The sequence below is a fragment of the Centruroides sculpturatus genome, unplaced genomic scaffold, assembly GCF_000671375.1.
Source record: "Centruroides sculpturatus isolate CEXI.00-Female unplaced genomic scaffold, Cexi_2.0 scaffold1311, whole genome shotgun sequence".
NCBI lineage: Eukaryota > Metazoa > Arthropoda > Arachnida > Scorpiones > Buthidae > Centruroides > Centruroides sculpturatus.
Window position 1 is genome coordinate 150,247 of NW_019385462.1, and position 20,920 is coordinate 171,166.

Below are 20,920 nucleotides of genomic sequence, written 5' to 3' on the forward strand. Positions count from 1 at the left end.
GTCAACAAAATAATTTGCACAGTGTGGCAAAAAGTGTTTTTAAACTGTACTCATATTGTTTGCCACTTTGTGCTGTGCATACGTTCAGTGTATTTCTTAGACTAATCTTGAATTTGGCAATGAAATTGTATTGTTTTCCACTGTATTTTTAGCCTGTGAAAAAGTTCCTATAGACAGTAATTCTTAATGATTGCAATCATTCCTTGGAACAATCTGTAGTAATAATGGTAAAGATGATATACTGACCACTATGATAACGTAATAAATCAACTCTTGTCAAACACTTAATAAAAACATTCTAAACTTCAGTTACTAGAGACTATTAATTGTGTTGATTTGAAAATCATAGTAATAAAGAATGCCATATTAATCATGGGATTACTCTCATCATAATCATTTATTTCGCATTAAAAATATATGTTGTATATAGTTTTTCTATTTTAAAAGTCTAGCAAGTCATGTTGTCAGTATCATAGCTGGATTAGGGTGGTGCATTATTGATGCCTGAGACTTGGCTGTTGTATTTCCAGAATTGGGTGTTGGTTTTCCTCTTTACCTGTGTCCATTAATTGAGCAGAATAGGGCCAACATATTGAAGCTGGATGTCAAAGATGACCCAGGCATTTCATTTGATAATCATCACTTCATTTAGAGGAAGTGCCTGGCTTTCATCTAAAATTTCACTGTTATCTTTATGATCATGCCAGACATAGCTAAAAACAGTCACAAAAAAAAATCTGTTAAGGTTAAGTTCCAAATTTGGGTGGCATTAAGAAATATATCTTTACTACTGATACTGTTGTAAAGTTGGATTTCTATTTGTGAACCAATGAGGTCAGATTTCCATATTTTGTTTAGGTTTTTGTGGTGTTGCAAGGTTATCTGCATTCTGAGTTATATCTTCTATTGTATTGATGTAAAAACAAATTTATTTATTTAGTTTTTAACTTCTGGTCAGTTTTGTTCATATGTAATATTACATATGAATAAAATTATGATTTAATTTGAGATCAGTTGGAATCAAAAATTTAAGTTAGAAATTTAGCAAGTTTAGAAATTTATTCCAACTGAAATATACAATTGTAAATAATTATTAGGATGCAATTTTAAAAAATTGTAGATCCTATAAATTCCTTCTGTTGTCTGTCCTTCAATCTCAAGAATAGAATTAAATAGATGAAAGTTGAGATCAGATATGGAAAGCTTAGGGGCAGGAGGCCGCAATTAACTATATATGGACTTCCAATGCAAACTGGAAGTCATTATTTCAATTCAAAAATTTTTTTCCAAAAGGAGTAAGGGTACGACTATGCAGACACGAATTTAGAGCGAGCGAGAGGTTGCGAGCGATTTAGTTTTCGCAAAGGAAAATCATGCACAAACGAGAAGCGAGAAATAACGCTAGCAAGAGCAAATTTCTAGTTTTCGCACATATCTGACAGGTTTTGATATTTATCGCGTCTCGCCTCTTCTCGCCACATATTCTCACTTGCTCGGAAAATTTGCCCGCTCGCGTCTGCATAGTTGCACCCTTAGATCAATGACCTGGCACAACTCTCTTGTTAAATGAAAAGTATGATGTACAGGGGTAAGCCACTACTAATTTGAGGTGGAGAGCATATATTTTAAATTAAATAAATTAAAAATATGATTGAAAATTACAGCTCGGCATTGTGACAGTGTCAAAACAAATATTGCTCATTTTCTAAACTTTCTTATCGTGTCCTTTAGAATATCTCTTCTAATGTAGAATATGCTCTAAGTTCAGCAGTTATTTAAATTTTTCAGATGTTTAATGTAACAATGGAAAGATATGGAAAGATATTTTTCTTATAACTCTTGTATATAATGTAAAAAATATTAGAGAAATGATTCATATACCTAAATTTTATAATTTCATAAAATATTTTTGAACCTATGAGTAATTTTGAATTTTTAATAAAAATTTTAAGCGTTATAATTTGTGTAATGATTATATCTTATATTTCAGGTGCAATATTTTTAGTATTTGTATTACATGGATGGGCGATACTTCCTCTAGTTTATATTCTTTCTTTTCTTCCAAAACAACCGTCAACAGGATTTGCATTATTAGTTGTTTTTTGTATTTTAACTGGTAAGAAAAATTTCTTATAAAATTATCAAATTTTAACAATAAAATTTTTTCATGTTATTTAAATGCTAGGATGTTTGTTTTAAAGTTATGATATACATATATAAATATCTCAAAGCCCAATATTTTCATAATAAAACCAAACAATTGTCAGATTTAAATCTTTGTTTGGTTTCATTAAAGTCAGGATTATAATAATAATCAAATTAATGGATCCAGATTAACTATTGGACTAGAATTTGGCTAACTATATGGATATGTAGTTTTGACTAGAGGTAAACAGTTATGCTGCCATCTTGTATTAAATTTAATAATTAAAAATAAATTGCTTTATTCTATTTTGGAAAAAATCAGTCTGGAGCAGAACTTGAACCTGTGAAACTCCTTATTGTGCAGATACATTACCAATTACATTACCTAGAATTCTGTCCAATCTTTAATTCTAGATCAATTAATTTACAAGATACAGTAGACTCAACATTAACTCGAACTCAAGAAACTGGCAAAAGATCAAAGAAATAATGCTTTAAATAAAAATTAAATTAATTTTTAGCAGAAACTTAAGTTTTTAAACTTGGCATGCCACTCCATGAGTGAGCCTGTGGTTTGTACACTACATGTTTGTCTACCACTCCCACAAATTCATTGTATGTAAACATACTGGTTAATTGGGATCTACTGTTATTGGCTGTTTTTATAATATTGTGTTACATTAAGTTTGTCTTTTGTTTTAAATTGCATTTAATTACTGTTTCAATATTAATTTCAAATCAATACTATACCATGTCATACCATAAACTCTATGTTCTATTTTTAATACTAACTTTCCCAAGCAATCAGAAACTACATTTTATCTAGTATCTACCAATCCCTTTGGGTACTGGTTAACTGAGGGTATATCCATGTTTAGTCACTTGTCACACTGATAATTATTAGTATATAAGCAAAAAACCAAGCCAAAATTATCAATATAGTAACATTTGAAGTTTGAATTTTATGACTGGACTGACTGAGATTAGTGTTCATTTTCTATTTGTTTTTTTTTTTTATTGTCCAGTTTTGAGACTGAAGATTTTTATTAGTATAGTTTGGGCTTTGTTTTTATGTAACCCTAGTGTAATTATTTGGCTTATTCTGTAAAATTTGATTAGTATAGTTCATGTCTAATTTTGTTAATTTCACTTTTAAATTTTAAAATATTTATGTATATAATAATGGTACTAAAATATCATTAAATGCAAAAAATCATCTTAAATACTGTATGTATGTAGTATTTACTAGCACAAACCTTAGTTTTTCCAAATTTTTGCAACTAAAATTTTTAGTCCACTCCTCAAATGGTTGTGATTCCCTATGTCAAAAAAGTTTCAGTTCTATATAGTTTACTAGATGGAAACTACTCTATAGATACTACATTAATACATTTTGTACAAGTAAAAGCATGATTGCATTTCAACAGAAGGTTTATTTGCACAAATTTTTTATTACATCAATTTGGGCATTTTATTGGTAGGTCTAAATGTATAGCAGTTAGTGGTATCAAAGTGTGACAAAGGTGTGCTTTATAATCAAGAATATATGGTAATTGTCAATCTAAAATCTTCCAAAAATTTAGTAGCCCTCTGGCAGTGAGAAAAAGATACTAAATATCAATGAAAAGGTAATACATATAAAAATAGTGATTGTAAATTGGTTTTTTTTAAAATAATTAACAGTTGTTTTTGGAGTAAAGCATATTTATGGAATTATCGTACAGACATTATTGTACGTCATACAGTGCCCGAAATAATCATACAAATACGCTAATTATTGTACAGATGTCAACCCTGAGATGACATGTTAATTTTTATCAATGTTGCCAGGCTTTAAGAGGAAATGTCACCAATAAAGTACAGTATTTTGTAAAGCAGTAGACAAAAAGTAGCCAAAAATCACAATAAAAATTGGTTAGCTGTAGTCAAAGATTTTACTGTTAAATTTGACATGTTTTTATTTTTAGTACACAAAAATCAGTGTTTTAATTTAATGCCCTCTATGGCAAGTAAAATGATTGATGTGGGATAACATTTTTCTTTTAGTTAAAATACAGAAAGAACTACGTGGGAATGAAGAATATGGGAAAAATTAACATATGGGTCCTTATTTGGGACTGGAGCAAACCACCGATAGAGAATCCACTGTATAGGATCGTTAAGTCTATCAAAGATCTCTTATCACTTATTAACATCATTTGCTAGTATCGGGCATCTTAACTTTCATTATCTTTACATCATTTGCTAAAATGCATCTTAAATAAATTTTTAAAGGACAAAATAAATCTGTTCTATTTACTCTGTTAACTGAAGATGTTTAAATCAAGATGAAAACATTTCTAAATACTTTGGTAACCTCAACTTGAGCAGTTTGTTTTACTGTTATTTGAGAAATGTAAGCCAATATCAAATTAACCAATCTACAACTTACTGAAAATGCTATCATTAAATAAAATTCTTATATTAAGTTAATTTTATTCCTCTGATGACTTTCTTACAATAGCTTTTATTTTAAGGAATGATACTAGGAATAATTTTGATTGTACTTGTTAATACACAAGTTATGTCAGCTGAAGATTTAGACACGACCTTGTGGGTGACTCGTTTATTTCCTAACTTTGCTGCAACCTGGTCAATAAGTGGAATCCATAATATTAGCGTTTATAATACGATGTGTGATCAACTTGACAGTGTTATGTTGAAGTTTGTGTGTGAAAGCCCATCCAGGATTGATCTACTTCAATGTTGTCAAAGTAAGTAAATTAAATTTGATTGCAATATGTGTTCATCTTAAGTAAATATTAAAAATTTTGATTTAAATATTTGCACATAACATTGCAGTAGCTGTTACACATGCATATGTACTATGTGTGGACTGTACAAGAGTGTATCCTTGTTTCAAGTTATTAAAAATAACTTGAAACAAGGATACATCTCATCAGATAACATGGAGTACTTGGTAAATTATTAAATAAACTTGATTTGTTTGCAGTAAAACTTACATTACAATTCTGAACTGTTTTTGTGTGTCATAAAAATTACAACCCCTTTTTTCAATGAACTTCATTTACCACTTAAACTTTAAAAAATTTACATAAACTTAACTCTTGCATACATATTAAACCAAATGCTATAAATAATCCTTTTGTAGATAAACAAATTCATTCTAATAACTTTCTCCTGGATTTCATTAGTTCAGAATACTTAACTATGCAAATCTTGCAACTGCTTGGCAACACATTGCAATGAAGTTTATTTAGAAAGGAATTTTGGAGAGTTTTATGAAATTTCTCAGTTTTTATGTCACATGTTTAATATATAAAAGGTCGATGTCTGTGAAAAATTGGCAAGAGGTAAGGAAGTACCAAATCAATCAGGAAAATTATCTAGAAATGAGTCTTTCAATACAGTATTATGGGAGATGTAAAGCTATTTCAGTCTACAGTCAAGGAAATCATTTAAAATGTTTTTGAGAAAGGGGAAATGCTCATCCAGATAAAGCTTTAGGCAGAAAACTTTCCCTTTGTCCCAGACAACTATGGTCATTTTGATGCTGTCCCTTTCCCAAAACAGACAAGTTTTGGGAAATGTATATCATTTGGAGATTTGACAAAGTGGGTGAGAGAATACTTTAATATTGCATTATCTGAAGATGAAGCTAATAATCTAGCTTGTTCAAGTCCAGAAACCACAGTCTCTAGTGGTTTGAGGATGAATGAGCACAGAGGAAATTGGAGATTTGCATTTCTGAAATGTTGCTGTGAACTATGAAGCTTATATTTCTAAACCTTCAGTAACATCTACATGAATCAAAATGTAAACTTTTCAAAGAAGGGCCTGTATTTTTCATTATGACAATGCCCATTAGTATAATGCTAGGAGAACCAAAGCCTGGCTGCAATCTAATCATATAAATGTACTTCCCTGGCCAGCATGCTCAAGCCCAGACCTGTCTCCAATAGAAAATGTTTAGAGATTTTTGAGAAAGAAAGATGACTTGATATCATTCTCGCACATTTAAAACAATTACATATATATTTAAGTAAAGAATGGAAAAGAATTCCCATGAAATTGCTACACAAATTTATGTCTTCCATGTCTCAACACCTTGCAACTCTTATAAAGTGAAAAGGTGATGCTATTCCATGGTGATTACAGAATCTTAACACATTGAATGAAGTTCAAAGAAATGTGTTGCAAAGATACTGCAGATTATAAATTACATATTTCAATAGTAACATACTTTCTGATCTTTTGATATGTTTGTGTGATTACTTATCTTTATAATAAATTTGCTTTTCATTACAAAATAATATAATTCATAGTACAATCAATGCACAGATGTTTAAATTGTTACTGGTGAACAAAGTTCATTACAAGTGGGGTTGTAAGTCATAGAAATTAAAAATATACACATGTTAATACAGCTACAGTGCTAATGACTAACATTTTAATATCAAATAAGTGTTTAAAGGCTTTATGAAATTTTAAAATTGATGAACTTTTTTTATTCAGCATACAGGGTAGAATCTGTGTGAGGCATAATGTAATCAACATCAACAAAGTTAATTAAAAACTTATAATAATGTAAAAATATCATAGTAAATATTTTATAATAATAGTAGTAGTAATAACATTTGAATCTGTACAAGAAAACTGAAAAACAGTGGTATTAAGCAATAATTCAATACAATAGTGTTTAAAACACTTAAACTGGGAGCATCTGTTAAAAGAAAACCTTAACTGCTGACTTAAATGGATTAAAAAAACCTTACTTAAATTTTTACCTGTAAAAGTATAAACAGATTAACATAATTCTTATGGTTCCAAATCTGATATCCTATGTACTTAGACAAATTTCATTGATTATATTGTTCTTTCAAACACCATAACCCGTGTATTTCTATTAATAGGAATACACGGTACAGTAATAGTGTTTTGGTGATAAAAATACAATACTACTGGACATTCCTCATCTTTAGATGAGGGATGTCCAGTAGTGTTGTATTTTTAGTGTTTAGTGTAGTCAAACTTAAGGACCTGTGATCACATTTGCCATGTCTAAAGATGAGGAATGTCCATTCCTCATCTTTAGACATGTAGTGTTGTTCAGCACAAGCAAAATTTTAACACATGTTTCTTTTTCAAAAAGTAGTGTTCTATAGCAGGAATAAAACACTTCAAGATCCAATCTTCAGACATGGCAAATGTGATCCCAGGTCCTTAAGTTTGACTTCCAAAGAACAGGAAGAGCTGATTTAATGATGCAAATTTCTCTTGGATATTTGGAGCAGTAAACAAGCAAAGACTTGAACCTAAAATCTCCAGATGCATTACCCCCTAAATGATAGTTAGTCTATCCCTTTGCTGCTTTATGCCCTCTAAACTTTTTTCTTTAGCAATGCGAGTTGTTTTGGACATTTTCATTTTTTTTAAACACTTCATTTTCAAAACCATGTTAAATATTTGTAAATAACTCCAATTTTCTTACATTTTAGGAAATTCAGTTGCTGAAACTACATTTGTCACTCTTGCACACAAAAATAGGACAAACATAATATTCAACAATTAAACCAACCTTTACTTAAAAAAAAATTCATTAAAACTATCTTTACTTTCTACACACAACTCTTAAACTGTCATAAATGCTTGTCTTTTTTCCTATACTAATGCTAAACTAATAGGAATGTTTATTTTGATCTTTTAGTTTAGTCAATAATAATCTTTCCATTTAAATAATTAATTTAGTACATTGCTTAGTAATAATTAATGCTTTCATTGGATCAGGCCTTTCATACGTTCAGTTATTCTCACTTTATCCTTTATAATTGTTTTGATAGTTCAGCAACTGAAGCCTAATGCTTTCCCAATGAATAATGGCCATCTGTCTTTCTCCAAATACTTAATTATTTCTACTTTTGTTTTCATTATAATTGCCTTTCTCTTTGCTGCAGACTCACCTGGACTTACAGTGGACTTTTGCTTTCAAAGTATGGTCATAAGGCTACACACATAACTGAATAAAGTTAAAATAAATATGCTACTGTTCATAAGTAACCATATAAACAATGAGACTAGCCAAGTGTTGCCAGAAGAAATTATTTATAAAAATCAGATTTTTCCTTAAAAATTTAGTAAAAACCAGTAGATTTTCTTTTCAAATCATAAAAATAATTCACTTTTTACTTATTACATTTACTGTATTACATGGTGTGTCTTAATAATAAAAATCACTAATATTTTATCTTTATATTATGCAAACAAGAGAGAGTTTGTACAAAACACTTATCTATTGATTCTTCTTTTAATGCAAATTTCATGCTGTTTAAAATGTCACATACCTTTTTGTTCATTTTTTTTCTTTCTCAAATTAATAAATTATCCGTAGTTAATTATAAATTATTTTTAGGGGTGTGTATTGGGAGCCCATTCATACTAATGGAATGCCATAAGTTGGGTCATCCATAACCCATGTCTTCCTGTATAGGAATATTATGAAAACATAGGTTTTAAATTAATTTATCTATACAAAAATTTAAAATTTTCAATATTTATGTACAAGTTTGTTATACAGTTTTGAACTATGTTGATATATGTTAATTATTGCAAATTATTAAACCTTTTTAGGTGACATTTGTAAAGACAAATGCCATAAAAGAGTGAGTTATTTATCATGGGAAGCGACGACTGGTAAAGACTTGATGTTTCTGGCTATTGACGGATTGCTATACTTCTCTATTTTGATATTTATTGAAACATTTTTGCCAAAATTATGGTATAAATTTACTAAAGTATTAAAACAAAAATATAAACCAAGGATGAGAAATATAATTGTTCCTGCTAACGAAGATAGCGATGTATTGAGTGAACGAAATAGAATAAATATTCTTCAAAAATCGCAACTTACAGAAGAAGCAATGATAGTAACAAATTTAACAAAGAACTTCAAATCATTTTGTGCTGTTAATAACTTAACATTTTCTGTACACAAAGAAGAATGCTTTGGATTATTAGGAATAAATGGTGCTGGAAAAACGACTACATTTAGAATGTTAACTGGTGATTTGATGCCATCGGAAGGCAATGCATATATTGATGATTATAATATTAAAGAAAATATAGAAAAGGTAATTATTTTTTTTTTGTAAAATATATAAAATTAAATTAATATTTATGATTTTTATAGTTTAGTTTCTAAGTTAACAAATCTTGAAGGTTACAGGATAAAATTATATAAAATAGAAGAACTCATAAAATAAAAATAACTAAAATTTATACAGTCGACCCCCCCTATAACACTGTTGATTATTCCGTTTTATATAAATTCCATGTTGTACGAGTCATTTAGATTTTACAAATACGTGAGCTGTTTACAGCCCAGCACACGTATTTGTAAAATCTAAGTGACTCATACAACATGGAATTCATATAAAATGGAATAATCAACAGTGTTTTAGGGGGGTCGACTGTATTTCAAATTTTTAATATTGATGATCTGTTTCCTTATATTTAGAAATTTAATTCTTTGGTCAGTTATAAAATTTTTAAACAAAATTTTGACATCAAATACCGAAGTAATAAATCATACATACTCAAATGTTGAAAAGGAAATATAAACATGGTAGCCTTTTTTTTCCTTTAATAGTTTTCTTAAATAATTACTGATTATATCAAGAACAAACAGCTAAATATTTAAACTTTTGTATGGTAAATGTATTTTAAATCTAAGCATCTTTATGTTTAGTGCTAGTGAAGTGTGAGATCCTGGGACTCTGGAATAACCCTTTTTCACATTCTGGTTGGAAAGTAAAATAAAAGAAAGATCTGTCCGGAGAAATCTTTCTCAATAGTCCTGACACCAGTTAAGATAAATTATCTTGCATCCTAACTTGTGAGTTAGTTCCTTTCCGAGTGGAAAAAGTATATTAGAAACTTGTTGGGATTTTAGGAGGGTTTTTGTTAAATTGTTAATAATGAGGGATATGTGGGTAGATGATGGAGTTAGGCATTAATCAAATCAAAATATGATAATATAAAGGATAAATTTATTTATAAGGTATGATGAAAGTTATTATATATGGTGATTGAATGTTACTTATATAAAAATATCATGTAACAAAAGTAAATCTCAAAGATATAAATGATTTCCAAAGGAGATAACAACAATTTATTTTCTAATGCTTTTTCTATGAGAGAGAGTTTACAAAATTATATATTACCTGCAGTACATGTATATTTAACATGGAGCATTGGTTCTCTCTAATTTAGGCACAAGTTAAATTCTTCCTTAATCTTATCTTCACTTGTCTATGTATTAGAATGAGTAAGAGTAGAGAACTGGGAGAGGGACAAGAGCATTGGCAAGAGCTTTAGTAAGGTGTACCTGAAGATGACCTCCTTACCTTTTATACTAAAATTCCATCTAATAGGATTATTAGAAATAGCTCCCTGCTTCAGACGCGTGATGGAAGTCATGTGGTTCTGCAGATAGAGAGTGAGACATCACACTCTATCTATCGTTTTTGGAGGAACTGAATTGTTTTCCTCCAGTTAAAAAGGAAGTTCCTTTTTCAACTTTAAGAAATTTTATGATAGATAAAAATTTTTGTCAAAATTATGACAATTATTTTAACAAAATTTGTTATAAATATAATCTTCCAACTCCAGATTCTCACAAACATATCTGCAATTTTTTTAGAGATAAGACTTAGTGACTTCAGTGAGGTATTTCATGAAAGATTTCTTCCAATTTTAACATTTAGAACATCTGAACCAAGAACAGAAAAGAATTGACACAATACTTTTGTTAGCTAAAAACAAAATAGTGAAATGTTAAAATCAATTTTTCTTCAAGTAAAAGTGTGAGATTTTGGACACACCCACCCTAATTAATTGGAAATCGATGTCAAATACATAAATTTATAGAAGTAATATTTCTGATTTTAAGTTAAAACGAAGGAAACTGGTAAGTCACTTCCAAGTCACTTCCTTCAATGGAAGTTCGACATCCTTTTTGTTTTCCCTTATCTTTACAAATTTTAGTCACCCTGGGAACAGTCAACCCCTCGGTAAATCCCCCTTTTTCCTGTTCACGTGGAAAAATACAATAAGCTAATTGGTGAAAACTCGTCAGAAACAGAAAGAATTTTGAATTATTTGGGGAGTATGCCACGAAATTCAAGAGAAGAAGGACGTATTCCACATCTCCCTACAGCCAACGCCCATAACTGATTCCTGAAGTCTACTAAAATGTGTTATTAAGTCAGTAAATAAGAGAAGAAAATGTTTATTGATGTCCTATTGAAGAGTTAACCAAGATAAGAACATTCGTATTAATCTGAAATACAGAAGAAGAATATAGAAATGTCTGAGGTAGTATGATTTTTACAGAAATTGTGAACTCTCTCTCTGCAATAAATAGCGTTATTCGAAGGTCTATTTTGTATTATCTTATTTTGTTTATTAAATATTTGTTCTATTGTTAAAGAAATGGTCTCCCAAGTATCTGAATCAAACCTACTAAATCATCTCCTTCACGATTCAATACGTGTGTTAATCCGCGGGTTATAAATCTGATTAACTGGTGTCAAGGATCCTGACATTGGATAGGGAGTTCGCCGTCTATATCCTTTTACTTATAACAAGCCCTCCTAGAAAAAGTTTTAGTGAGCCAATCTAACAATTGCGAGTCGGTAAGTGATATAGGTCAACTTTCTATGCTCTTGATTCTCACAAAAGGATTTTAAAGTGCACAAAACAGAAGAACATCAATAATTGTTTAATTCTGTTGCCAATTTAAATACTAATTTTTAAGGTATTATACCTTTAAAAATTTTTTCATTTCCAAATTTTAATTTTTAATTATCTAAACCTTTTTACTGTTTCAAACTTCTTCAGTATTAATTCTTATTTTTTAGTTTCAAAAGGCACTCGGATATTGTCCACAATTTGATGCTCTGATTAATCGTCTAACGGGACGAGAGATGCTGGTGTTGTTTGCAAACTTGAGAGGAATTCATAAAAACAATGTTGATCTTCTAGTTAATAGAATAATTGAGATGTGTGATCTTGAAAAACATGCCAATAAAGTTACAGAAACTTATAGGTAAATTCTTATCTGAAACTGTTATTGAATTATTTGTATATAAAAATTTGATGTAAAGTAATATAATTATTTTAATGATGATGATAATCCTTATAGTGGTGGCACAAAACGTAAATTATCTCTGGGATTAGCCCTCATCGGCCTGCCATCCATTATTCTTCTCGATGAACCGACTTCGGGACTTGATCCAATATCACGTCGCAAGATATGGAAAACACTCATTATAATGAGACAACTGTTAGACGTATCGTTTGTCCTAACCTCACATGGGTAAATATATAAATTAGAACTTAAAACAAATTAGATGAAAATTTAAAAAATAAATTTCTTTGATATTTTCAGTATGGATGAATGTGAAGCTTTATGCAACAGGATTGCAATTATGGTAAATGGCCAGTTTCGTTGTCTGGGTGCGATGCAACATCTCAGAGCAAAGTACGGACAAGGATTTACACTTATTGTCAAAGTAAAACGATCATCATCTGAAGAAAGAATTGTAAATGTAAAAAGATTTATTGAAAGTTCGTTTCCAAGTGCTGTGCTTAAGGATGCACATCAGGTAAAAAAACATAGAATTTTTACATTAAATTATAATAAACATAATAAAATTGAGTTAAGTTATTGTTAGGAAACCAACTATGCAATAACTAACTATTTAAATAAGTTGTCATCTTGGTTCTACAAAATTGGAAGCATATAATTGGAAGCTTGTAGAACCACAAGAAATATACAAGCAATGTAGTTCCAATATACATGCACTTACAGTTGATGCAGTTTCACATATTGCCTATTTATTTTTCTTCATTCTTGAGTTATCACAGCTAAAAGTAATTCAGTTGAATTAATCAACATCCCTTTAATGGTGGGTGAAATTTAAATAACTTGAATGTTTTTGATCTACTTAATGCACCATCTTCAGATGTGGGTAGTTAAAAGTGGAATGCTGGTGTTTGAAGAAAGACAGGATAGACCCTAATAAAGAGTCTGGGAAGATTGACTAAGACTGCAATGGTTGATGCATAAGATTTAGGGGAGATTGCCAGGCAAGGGAAAGGAGTCCTTGTCCTTGCTGTTTATACATGTATATGTGTACAAATTTCACACCTCTCTATGATGACATGGGAGGGATTAGAGATGATTTTGATGCCTGCCAATCTACCTCTGTACTGGAAAGCTGTGTGAAGGAAGCTATTAAAGTAAAAGAATCCACTACAGTTTTATCATTATACTAGCAGGTGGGCCCGGCGTTGCTAGGGCAAAAGTAACCATAACTAAGATAAAGATTATTACGTTACAGTCAACCTTACCCGTTTTCACAGAATGCAAGAATTGGGTCCCCTTGTTTCCAGACTAATTAGAGAACTTTTAGATGGTTCTAAAAATATGTTCGATTTCCCCGCAAAAACAAAAGAACTGCATCTGTGCCTGTAAATCTTGCACGTCGCTTTCTCTTAACAATTCCATTGTTACTTAAAACTTCCATTGTTACTTATATTTGGTAAGCCTCAGATGGATCTTGGTGTATACAACATATTTTATATTGATGCCTTGTCCCTTAAACTTCAACTTACTGTTTTACAAGATTTTACTATATTACTAGTAATAAACTTGAAGAAAGGTTTGAAGGATTTTGGAGCAGGTGGAGACATACATACACAAGTGTTTCCTTCTCTTCCTCCATGTTCTCTTTCTCCAAGGTTTATTGATTAATTTAACTGAGTAATCACAGTGGCTAGTTCATTCTTATCAACTAATTCATGCTAATTACATAAGTAGCACACAGTTTACACAGACAATAATGTTTAGCAGCTTTTAGTTTCATTTTGAAAACATTTTTAAACACTAAAAATGGAATTAAATTAAGCCCTCGTTACCTCAAACCAATTTTTAAAAGTTTAACAGATATTTTTGGCTGTCATTTAATGGTACATGACATGTCACATGATCTGTTCATGATGACTGTCTATTGATGTTTTGTGCTGTGAATGTAACATGTTATTGATTTGTAAAATGTATCTTTATTTCTGACAAGAGTGTTGTAGAATTGATGAAATATGACATTTAAATATTCTAATATAGTATATTTTTACTTGATCTTTTTTCTTTAGGACATTTTACATTATCATGTGACTGATCCAGCAATTAAATGGAGCAAGATGTTTTCTCTAATGGAAAATGCCAAAGAAGAATTTCAGTTGGAAGACTACCTCATCAGCGGCACTACACTGGAACAAATCTTTTTAGCTTTTGCAAAAGCACAGATAGAAAATTGTTAAATTTGTTTTTTCGAAATATATATTTTTATACGAACTATATCAAATCCCATCACGGTTCCATTTTTATATATATTAATTGTTATCCATTTTTAAGACTTTTTTACTAAATTAAGAGGGTAAATTATTTTAATATTGTTTCGAAGATGTTCCTGTTTGCCATTTGTGTCCATTAAAAAAGAATTCTAGTCATTTGCAATATAATGCATTGTTGACTTGATGATAGAAATTTTATTAAATATTACGCTTTGATTAGATAAAATATATAATTGTCTGTTACTTAAATGATGTATATAAATAAGCTTAAAAATCATAGAATTTGCTCAAAATCAAATTTTGAAAATCTAATAATCAAAATATCTATTTTGTCATATCCCTGTTACACTATGAAGAAAGACATTTAACGATATTAACAGTATTAATTAATTAGAAATCTCCGAGAAACGAGTTAACTGTTAATCATAAGATAGTCATTACTATGAAGAGTGAGCATGTTTTGTCATATCAAAGTGAATATAGTGAGAAAGTTTTCAAAGTGATACTGCCAGAAATATGTATAACAGTATATATATATAAATAAATTTTATTTTGTATTTAAATTTTAAGGTCATTCCAAATAAAAAATATATTTAATTTTTTCACTTTTTGGTGTTTGATGTTTTAAATAATAATCAGGTAAGTTGCAAAATTATTTTTATATATAATTGACATTATTGCCGCTATGGGTCAAAACCGCAGCCTCGACACTCCTTAAGTTCTGACAAATTGGTAGAAAATACTGGACTCTATCGGTAATCTAGTATTTTCTGTCAGTGTTTTATAACAAGCTTCTTTATTTCAAATGGTAGTTAATAATAAACAAATGCTTCTGTTGTAAAATTAAATTGGTCTTTTTCATGACTGACTCCATTGATCTTTACCACAGAATTTTAATCAGAGTAATTTTACAACTGAATTTTACAAAAAGAAGTTCATTAACACTAAAATAAGTTTTTAGAGTCCAACAGATTGTTTTATTTTGGAATTAAACATTTTTCAAGATATTGCCTCCCATCAGATTCCACCATTACAGACCAGAACAAAAATTCTAGAATTTTTTTTGAATAGTTTGTTTTTAAAATATGTTAAATATATATTTAAAATTCAGAGTTGATCTAATCAGATTAAGTAAAACAAGTGATTAGTATATATTTTTAAGATTAAATATATACATAAATCGTAGCTGTAAAATACTCTCATAAGATTGAATTTAACAAACTTTGACAGACTAGCCACAAACAATACAAGAGTTTGGGTGAAACACTATGTAGTATAAGATTCTACAACATAAGGGAAATATTTTTACAAAGAAACTGATCAATCCATTATTTTAAATTATTCTTAGGTTGCTTGCTTTTTTGTCAAACTTTCAGTTGTACTCAAATTGAGGAAATCGTTCTTTTCTTTCTATGAAAGCAACTCCATGACAACTGACCTCTAACTGCTCTACTATTCTGATGGGAAGTATTTTACATCAGGTCTGGTTTCATTCTAGTTAGTGGTGGATTTGCCTGTTAGGAAACTTGGAATTTCTCAATTTGCCATATTTTTGTTGCCTAATAATAATTTTCATAACACCTTTCTTTTTTTTCTGGCAATTTCTTTAATGTAACTAATGTTTTCGTCTATTTTGAATGGCCTCCTTCGGGTTAAATAAAAATAGAATGTCTGTTATAAAATAAATCGGAACGTAAATTTAAAACATCAATCTTGTGATAATCATGGTTTTGAATAGAATAAATTAACAAATACAGAAATAAATAAAAATAAAATTGTGTGTTAAAATTAACAAGCTTAGTGCAAAATAAACATTGTTTAAAACATTAAATTGTATAAATTTATAAATTTTATCTTTATAAGTCACATGACATTCTTACAGGAATGAGTAAATTAACCCACTTCCCCTAGGGGATTGTCTAGAAGCGATTGCCAAGTGGTGTGTAATGAGTCGGCATCCTTGCTATTAATGCAGTTCTCTTTAAGGGATTTTGTGAATATTTATAACGTTTCTAGTGCTCTTAGTTTGTATGCTAAATCTGCCTTGACCTTCTTGGCTATGACTTTATAAGTTTGGCTCAATCTAGGGTCAAAGTCAACAACTATGAGTTTTCTTTGTTGTTTTAGAGATTTTGTATTTACTGCTCCCATTTCTATGTTGCCCTGTATCTTATGACCTAGCCTTTCTATTAACTTACTGCTGTAACCGTGGGCTATGGCAATGTGTTTAATGCATTCTGTTTCTTATAGTGCGTCCCTGACATTAGATGTTGAAGGGATAAAGAAAGATTATAGATTAGATTTATGATACAACTTTGTAGTTATACAACCATTTCTCAACTGTATTTGGAGGTCAAGGAAATGAGCCACCCTATCACTTTCTTGCTCTAACTTTAACGTAAGCCGAAATGGGTTGCAATTGAAAACCTACATATTCTATCCATATCTGGCTTAGATCTCCAAATAATAAGGATGTCATCAATGTAATGCATGTATAATATAATTTTTGAAGCAACGTTTTCTAAGACCTCGCTCTCTAACTTTCTAACTATTAATTCACACAGATCTCCAGATAGGGGGCTACCCATTGGAACTCCACTTTTTTGAAGATAGGTTTGCTTGTTGAAAGGAAAAAATGATGTATAGCACATTAGGTGGGCTAGCTCCAGGATGTGTTTGGATCTAGATGGTACTGCCTGAAATAGGAAGTCTCTATTTTGTCAATTTCATTCACACACAAAATCAGTTCCAATTCAATGGAAGGGTACAGTACATTGCTTCAAAATCAAGAACTGTAATATACTTGCAATCTATTAAAGCATTACCTTCCAATTTAGCAACGAGTTCTCTAGTGTTTGAAACAGTATAGTTGTATTCTTTTAAATATTCTATTTGGAGCTCATGTAAACCTTTTTTCAATGGCTAGATTTGGGGATCTTGATTTGTCTACAATGGGCTGTATTTGTTTGCCTGGTTTGTGGGTTTTTGCATAGCCAAATAGCCTTGGTATGTCAGGTGATTGCATCATAGCAATCCCGAATCGCAGACATTTAGCTAAGGGTGCACCTGTAAATCTTACAACCCTATTGTGGAGTTTGTCTATATATCCTCTTCTATCTTCTGGAATTCTGTAGATCTTATGTACTCTTCCAGTAGCACTATGTATGTAGCTTTCTTCATAAGTACCATGTTTCTGCTTTTATCTGCTTTGGTAAGTGTGATGTCGTTAGTCTGGAACCACTTCTTACTTTCACTTAGGTTTGTCCAGAGGTTCTTATTCCTATCATCTAATTCTTTTCTCAAGCTGGAACTGCATTCCATCTGAAGAATTCTTTGTGGATCGAGGCAGATTTAGCCTTGAACCTACAATCTTTCTTTATCCCTTCAACATCTAACAACACGATATACGTAATAAATAACAGCATACAGGGCTCTGCCTCAAAGAGCTTTTACCCATTGCTCTAACGTCAAGGACGCACTACAAGAAATAGAATGCATTAAACACGTTGCCATAGCCCATGGTTCAGCAGTAAGTTAATAGAAAGGCTAGGTCATAAGATACAGGGCAACATAGAAATGGGAGCAGTAAATATATAATCTCTAAAACAACAAAGAAAAGCATAGTGGTTGACTTTGACCCTAGATTGAGCCAAACTTATAAAATCATAGCCAAGAAGGTCAAGGCAGATTTAGCATACAAACATAACCCATCGATATATAAACTTCTTACCAATACCAAAGTTAAAGGCAACAAAGCCAGAAAACCTGGAATATACTCAGTACCACCGGACGACAATAGGTTTAATACCAACAGGAAGTTAACGTACATAGACTCAACAAACAGATCGTTAACAAAAAGGATAGCAGAGCACAAGTACAAAACTTATAACAATAATAATTTATTACCACTCTATATAAGTAATAACAATTTAATACCACTCTAGCCCAATATGCAAGTGAGCCGGGTATAACAGCCAAATGGGAAGAAGCTAAGATTATAACATCCAATATATGACAATGGCAAACTGAGATACACTAGAAATGTTAGAAATATTTGCAAAATCCCTTAAAGAAAACTGCATTAATAGCAAGAATGCCGACTCATTATCCACAGCTTGACAATTGCTCATAGACAATCTCCTAGAGGAAGTGGTTAATTTTCTCACTCCTGTAAGAATGTCGTGTGACTTTATAAAGACATGTTTATAAATTTTGTTTTAAGCAATGTTTATTTTGCACTAAGCTTGTTAATTTTAACATATAATTTTATTTTTGTTTATTTCTGTATTCATTTATTTATTCTATTCAAAACTATGATCGTCACAAGATCTATGTTCTGATTTATTTTATAACTGATGTTCTATTTTTATTTAACCTGAAGGAGGCCATTCAAGATAGCCGAAAACATTAGTTACATTAAAGAAATTGCTAGGAAAAAAAAGGTGTTGTGAAACATATTGTTTTACTAACAAGTTCTAGTTTACTGCACTTAGAATTATTGTTGCCTTTTCTTATTTTGTTATGTTATCATTCACTTGAGAAAAACAAACAAAAGTAATAGCTATTGTATTAAATTGACAAAAATTCTCATTCTAATTTGGAGTATAAGCTATTTTGATGTGGCTTGTTTGAATGGATGTTTGATTCACAGTAAATGCAGTCTATAATGTATTTTAAAATGACTGGCCCCGATTTGAATGTGAAATGTGGTGAAATGGTGCAAGCTGACACTTTAAAAGTTAAAAAGAAATGCACATGTAGGATAATTTGAAAATAATGGTTTTTTTTTTTAACTTTCTGCTCAGTGAGCATTTAAAAAGGTTTTTTTTTTTTTACTTGGATTATTTTGTTTATTGTTAATATATTCTTTTACCTGTTTGATTAGATTATGTCAAATTTAAAAACAAAATTCTGGCCCGTTTTCAAGACTGCCCACTAGGAAACTCCAGTCCCCTTTGAACCAGTCCACTTATGTTCTCTTAAACCAGTAGCAAATCCAGGATTTTGAGAATATTGGTGCTGCTCAAGTAAGATTGTGTGGTACCAAGGTACAAGTCCGTCATTTTCTGGAGAATATTGCTCAATTACCTTAGCTACTTTATTTTTCATTAGGTTTTTAAAATTGTTACATGGAAAATGGATAATTTTAAATAGATAAAATTGCTTACTGTGTATAAATTATACAAATTACAGGTACTTCTTTGGTACAATTCCAAAAGGAGGGATAGAAAAGACAAAATCATTCAATAATTTCTAGTGAAAATAAATGTAAACTGCAGTTATTTTGAATTTATGTATTATCTTTAGTCTTTGCTCCAGATTTTGACATGGTGTCCAAGAAATATCATTTTAAATTTTTCTGCTTGTACAAGATTACTTTCTGCCATTGAAGTTGTGTGATATATATTATTCAAATAGTAGTTCCAACCAGATTACAAAATTTGTAATGTTCAAACACAAATCTTAAATTTCAAATATAACTTAACAGAATAAGCTTTTAAGTTTCTTATTATTATTAATGTGAAGAAACAGTAAAAGTGTGTTAAATATTAAGGCATACTTCCAAGAGAACACGGAGACAGTATATATAACCCTAGCATTTAGATAGTCATCAGAAGCTGCCACCTTGAATATTTCCATCCATTTTGTCAGAAAAGCTTCATGGCAAAGAGAAATTTTTGGTAATCGTGGCTGCATCCTACAGAATTCTAGATTGATCGTGGAACATAAAGCTATATCATATTTGTGCTCAGTCTGTTTTCAGTTCCTGCTAGTGTATCAGAGAATGTGATACTTTTTCCCCAGTCCTGTATTGTTTAATCTAATGGGAATCTTGTAGATACTGCTTCTGTATCTTTCTGATTTGTTAGAATTCTACTAACAGTTGTGCTCCTTTTTATAAACTATTCATGACTTTTTCAATCTAGCCAATTCACTGACTTCAAAGAGTAAGAGAATAGGAATTAAGTGAAGCTTTTATTAATGTTACTTTTGTTTGTCTGCATGAAGGAATTGATGAGATTGAGAATCAAATTCTTGTTTGAGTTAAAAAATAGCATCACTAGGATACAAATTCTACATCTATCTTGGACAGATATGCAGTAAGTATGGGTATATTTAATCAATGCTCTGAAAGCTGACGGTTTGTAATATTCCCGTCATGCGACAACAAAAATACCATTAATAAAAGCTTCACTAAATACATATTCTCTTCCTCTTTGAAGTCAGTTACTAGTGAATTGGCTAGATTAAAACAGTCAAGAATAGTTCATAAAAGGAACCCAAGTAATTATCACTTGTTAGAACTCTACAAAGACAAGGTCCCAGAAAGATACAGAATCAGTATCTATAAGGTCCATGC

At 30.4% G+C, this 20,920-nt stretch overlaps 1 protein-coding gene across 2 annotated transcripts in view; it reads left to right on the plus strand.

The window, feature by feature from the left end:
- Positions 1-14,936, plus strand: part of LOC111639239 (ATP-binding cassette sub-family A member 3-like) — a 51,977-nt gene extending 37,041 nt beyond the window's left edge. For both annotated transcript variants that reach the window (XM_023385049.1, XM_023385050.1), the window contains 7 exons: positions 1,991-2,116; positions 4,662-4,898; positions 8,773-9,272; positions 12,063-12,250; positions 12,347-12,520; positions 12,593-12,809; positions 14,359-14,936. In XM_023385049.1, the coding sequence (XP_023240817.1) occupies positions 1,991-2,116; positions 4,662-4,898; positions 8,773-9,272; positions 12,063-12,250; positions 12,347-12,520; positions 12,593-12,809; positions 14,359-14,526 (1,610 nt within the window). In that variant the 3' untranslated portion in view covers positions 14,527-14,936. The remainder of the gene's footprint in view (positions 1-1,990; positions 2,117-4,661; positions 4,899-8,772; positions 9,273-12,062; positions 12,251-12,346; positions 12,521-12,592; positions 12,810-14,358) is intronic.
- The last annotated feature ends 5,984 nt before the right edge of the window (positions 14,937-20,920 follow it).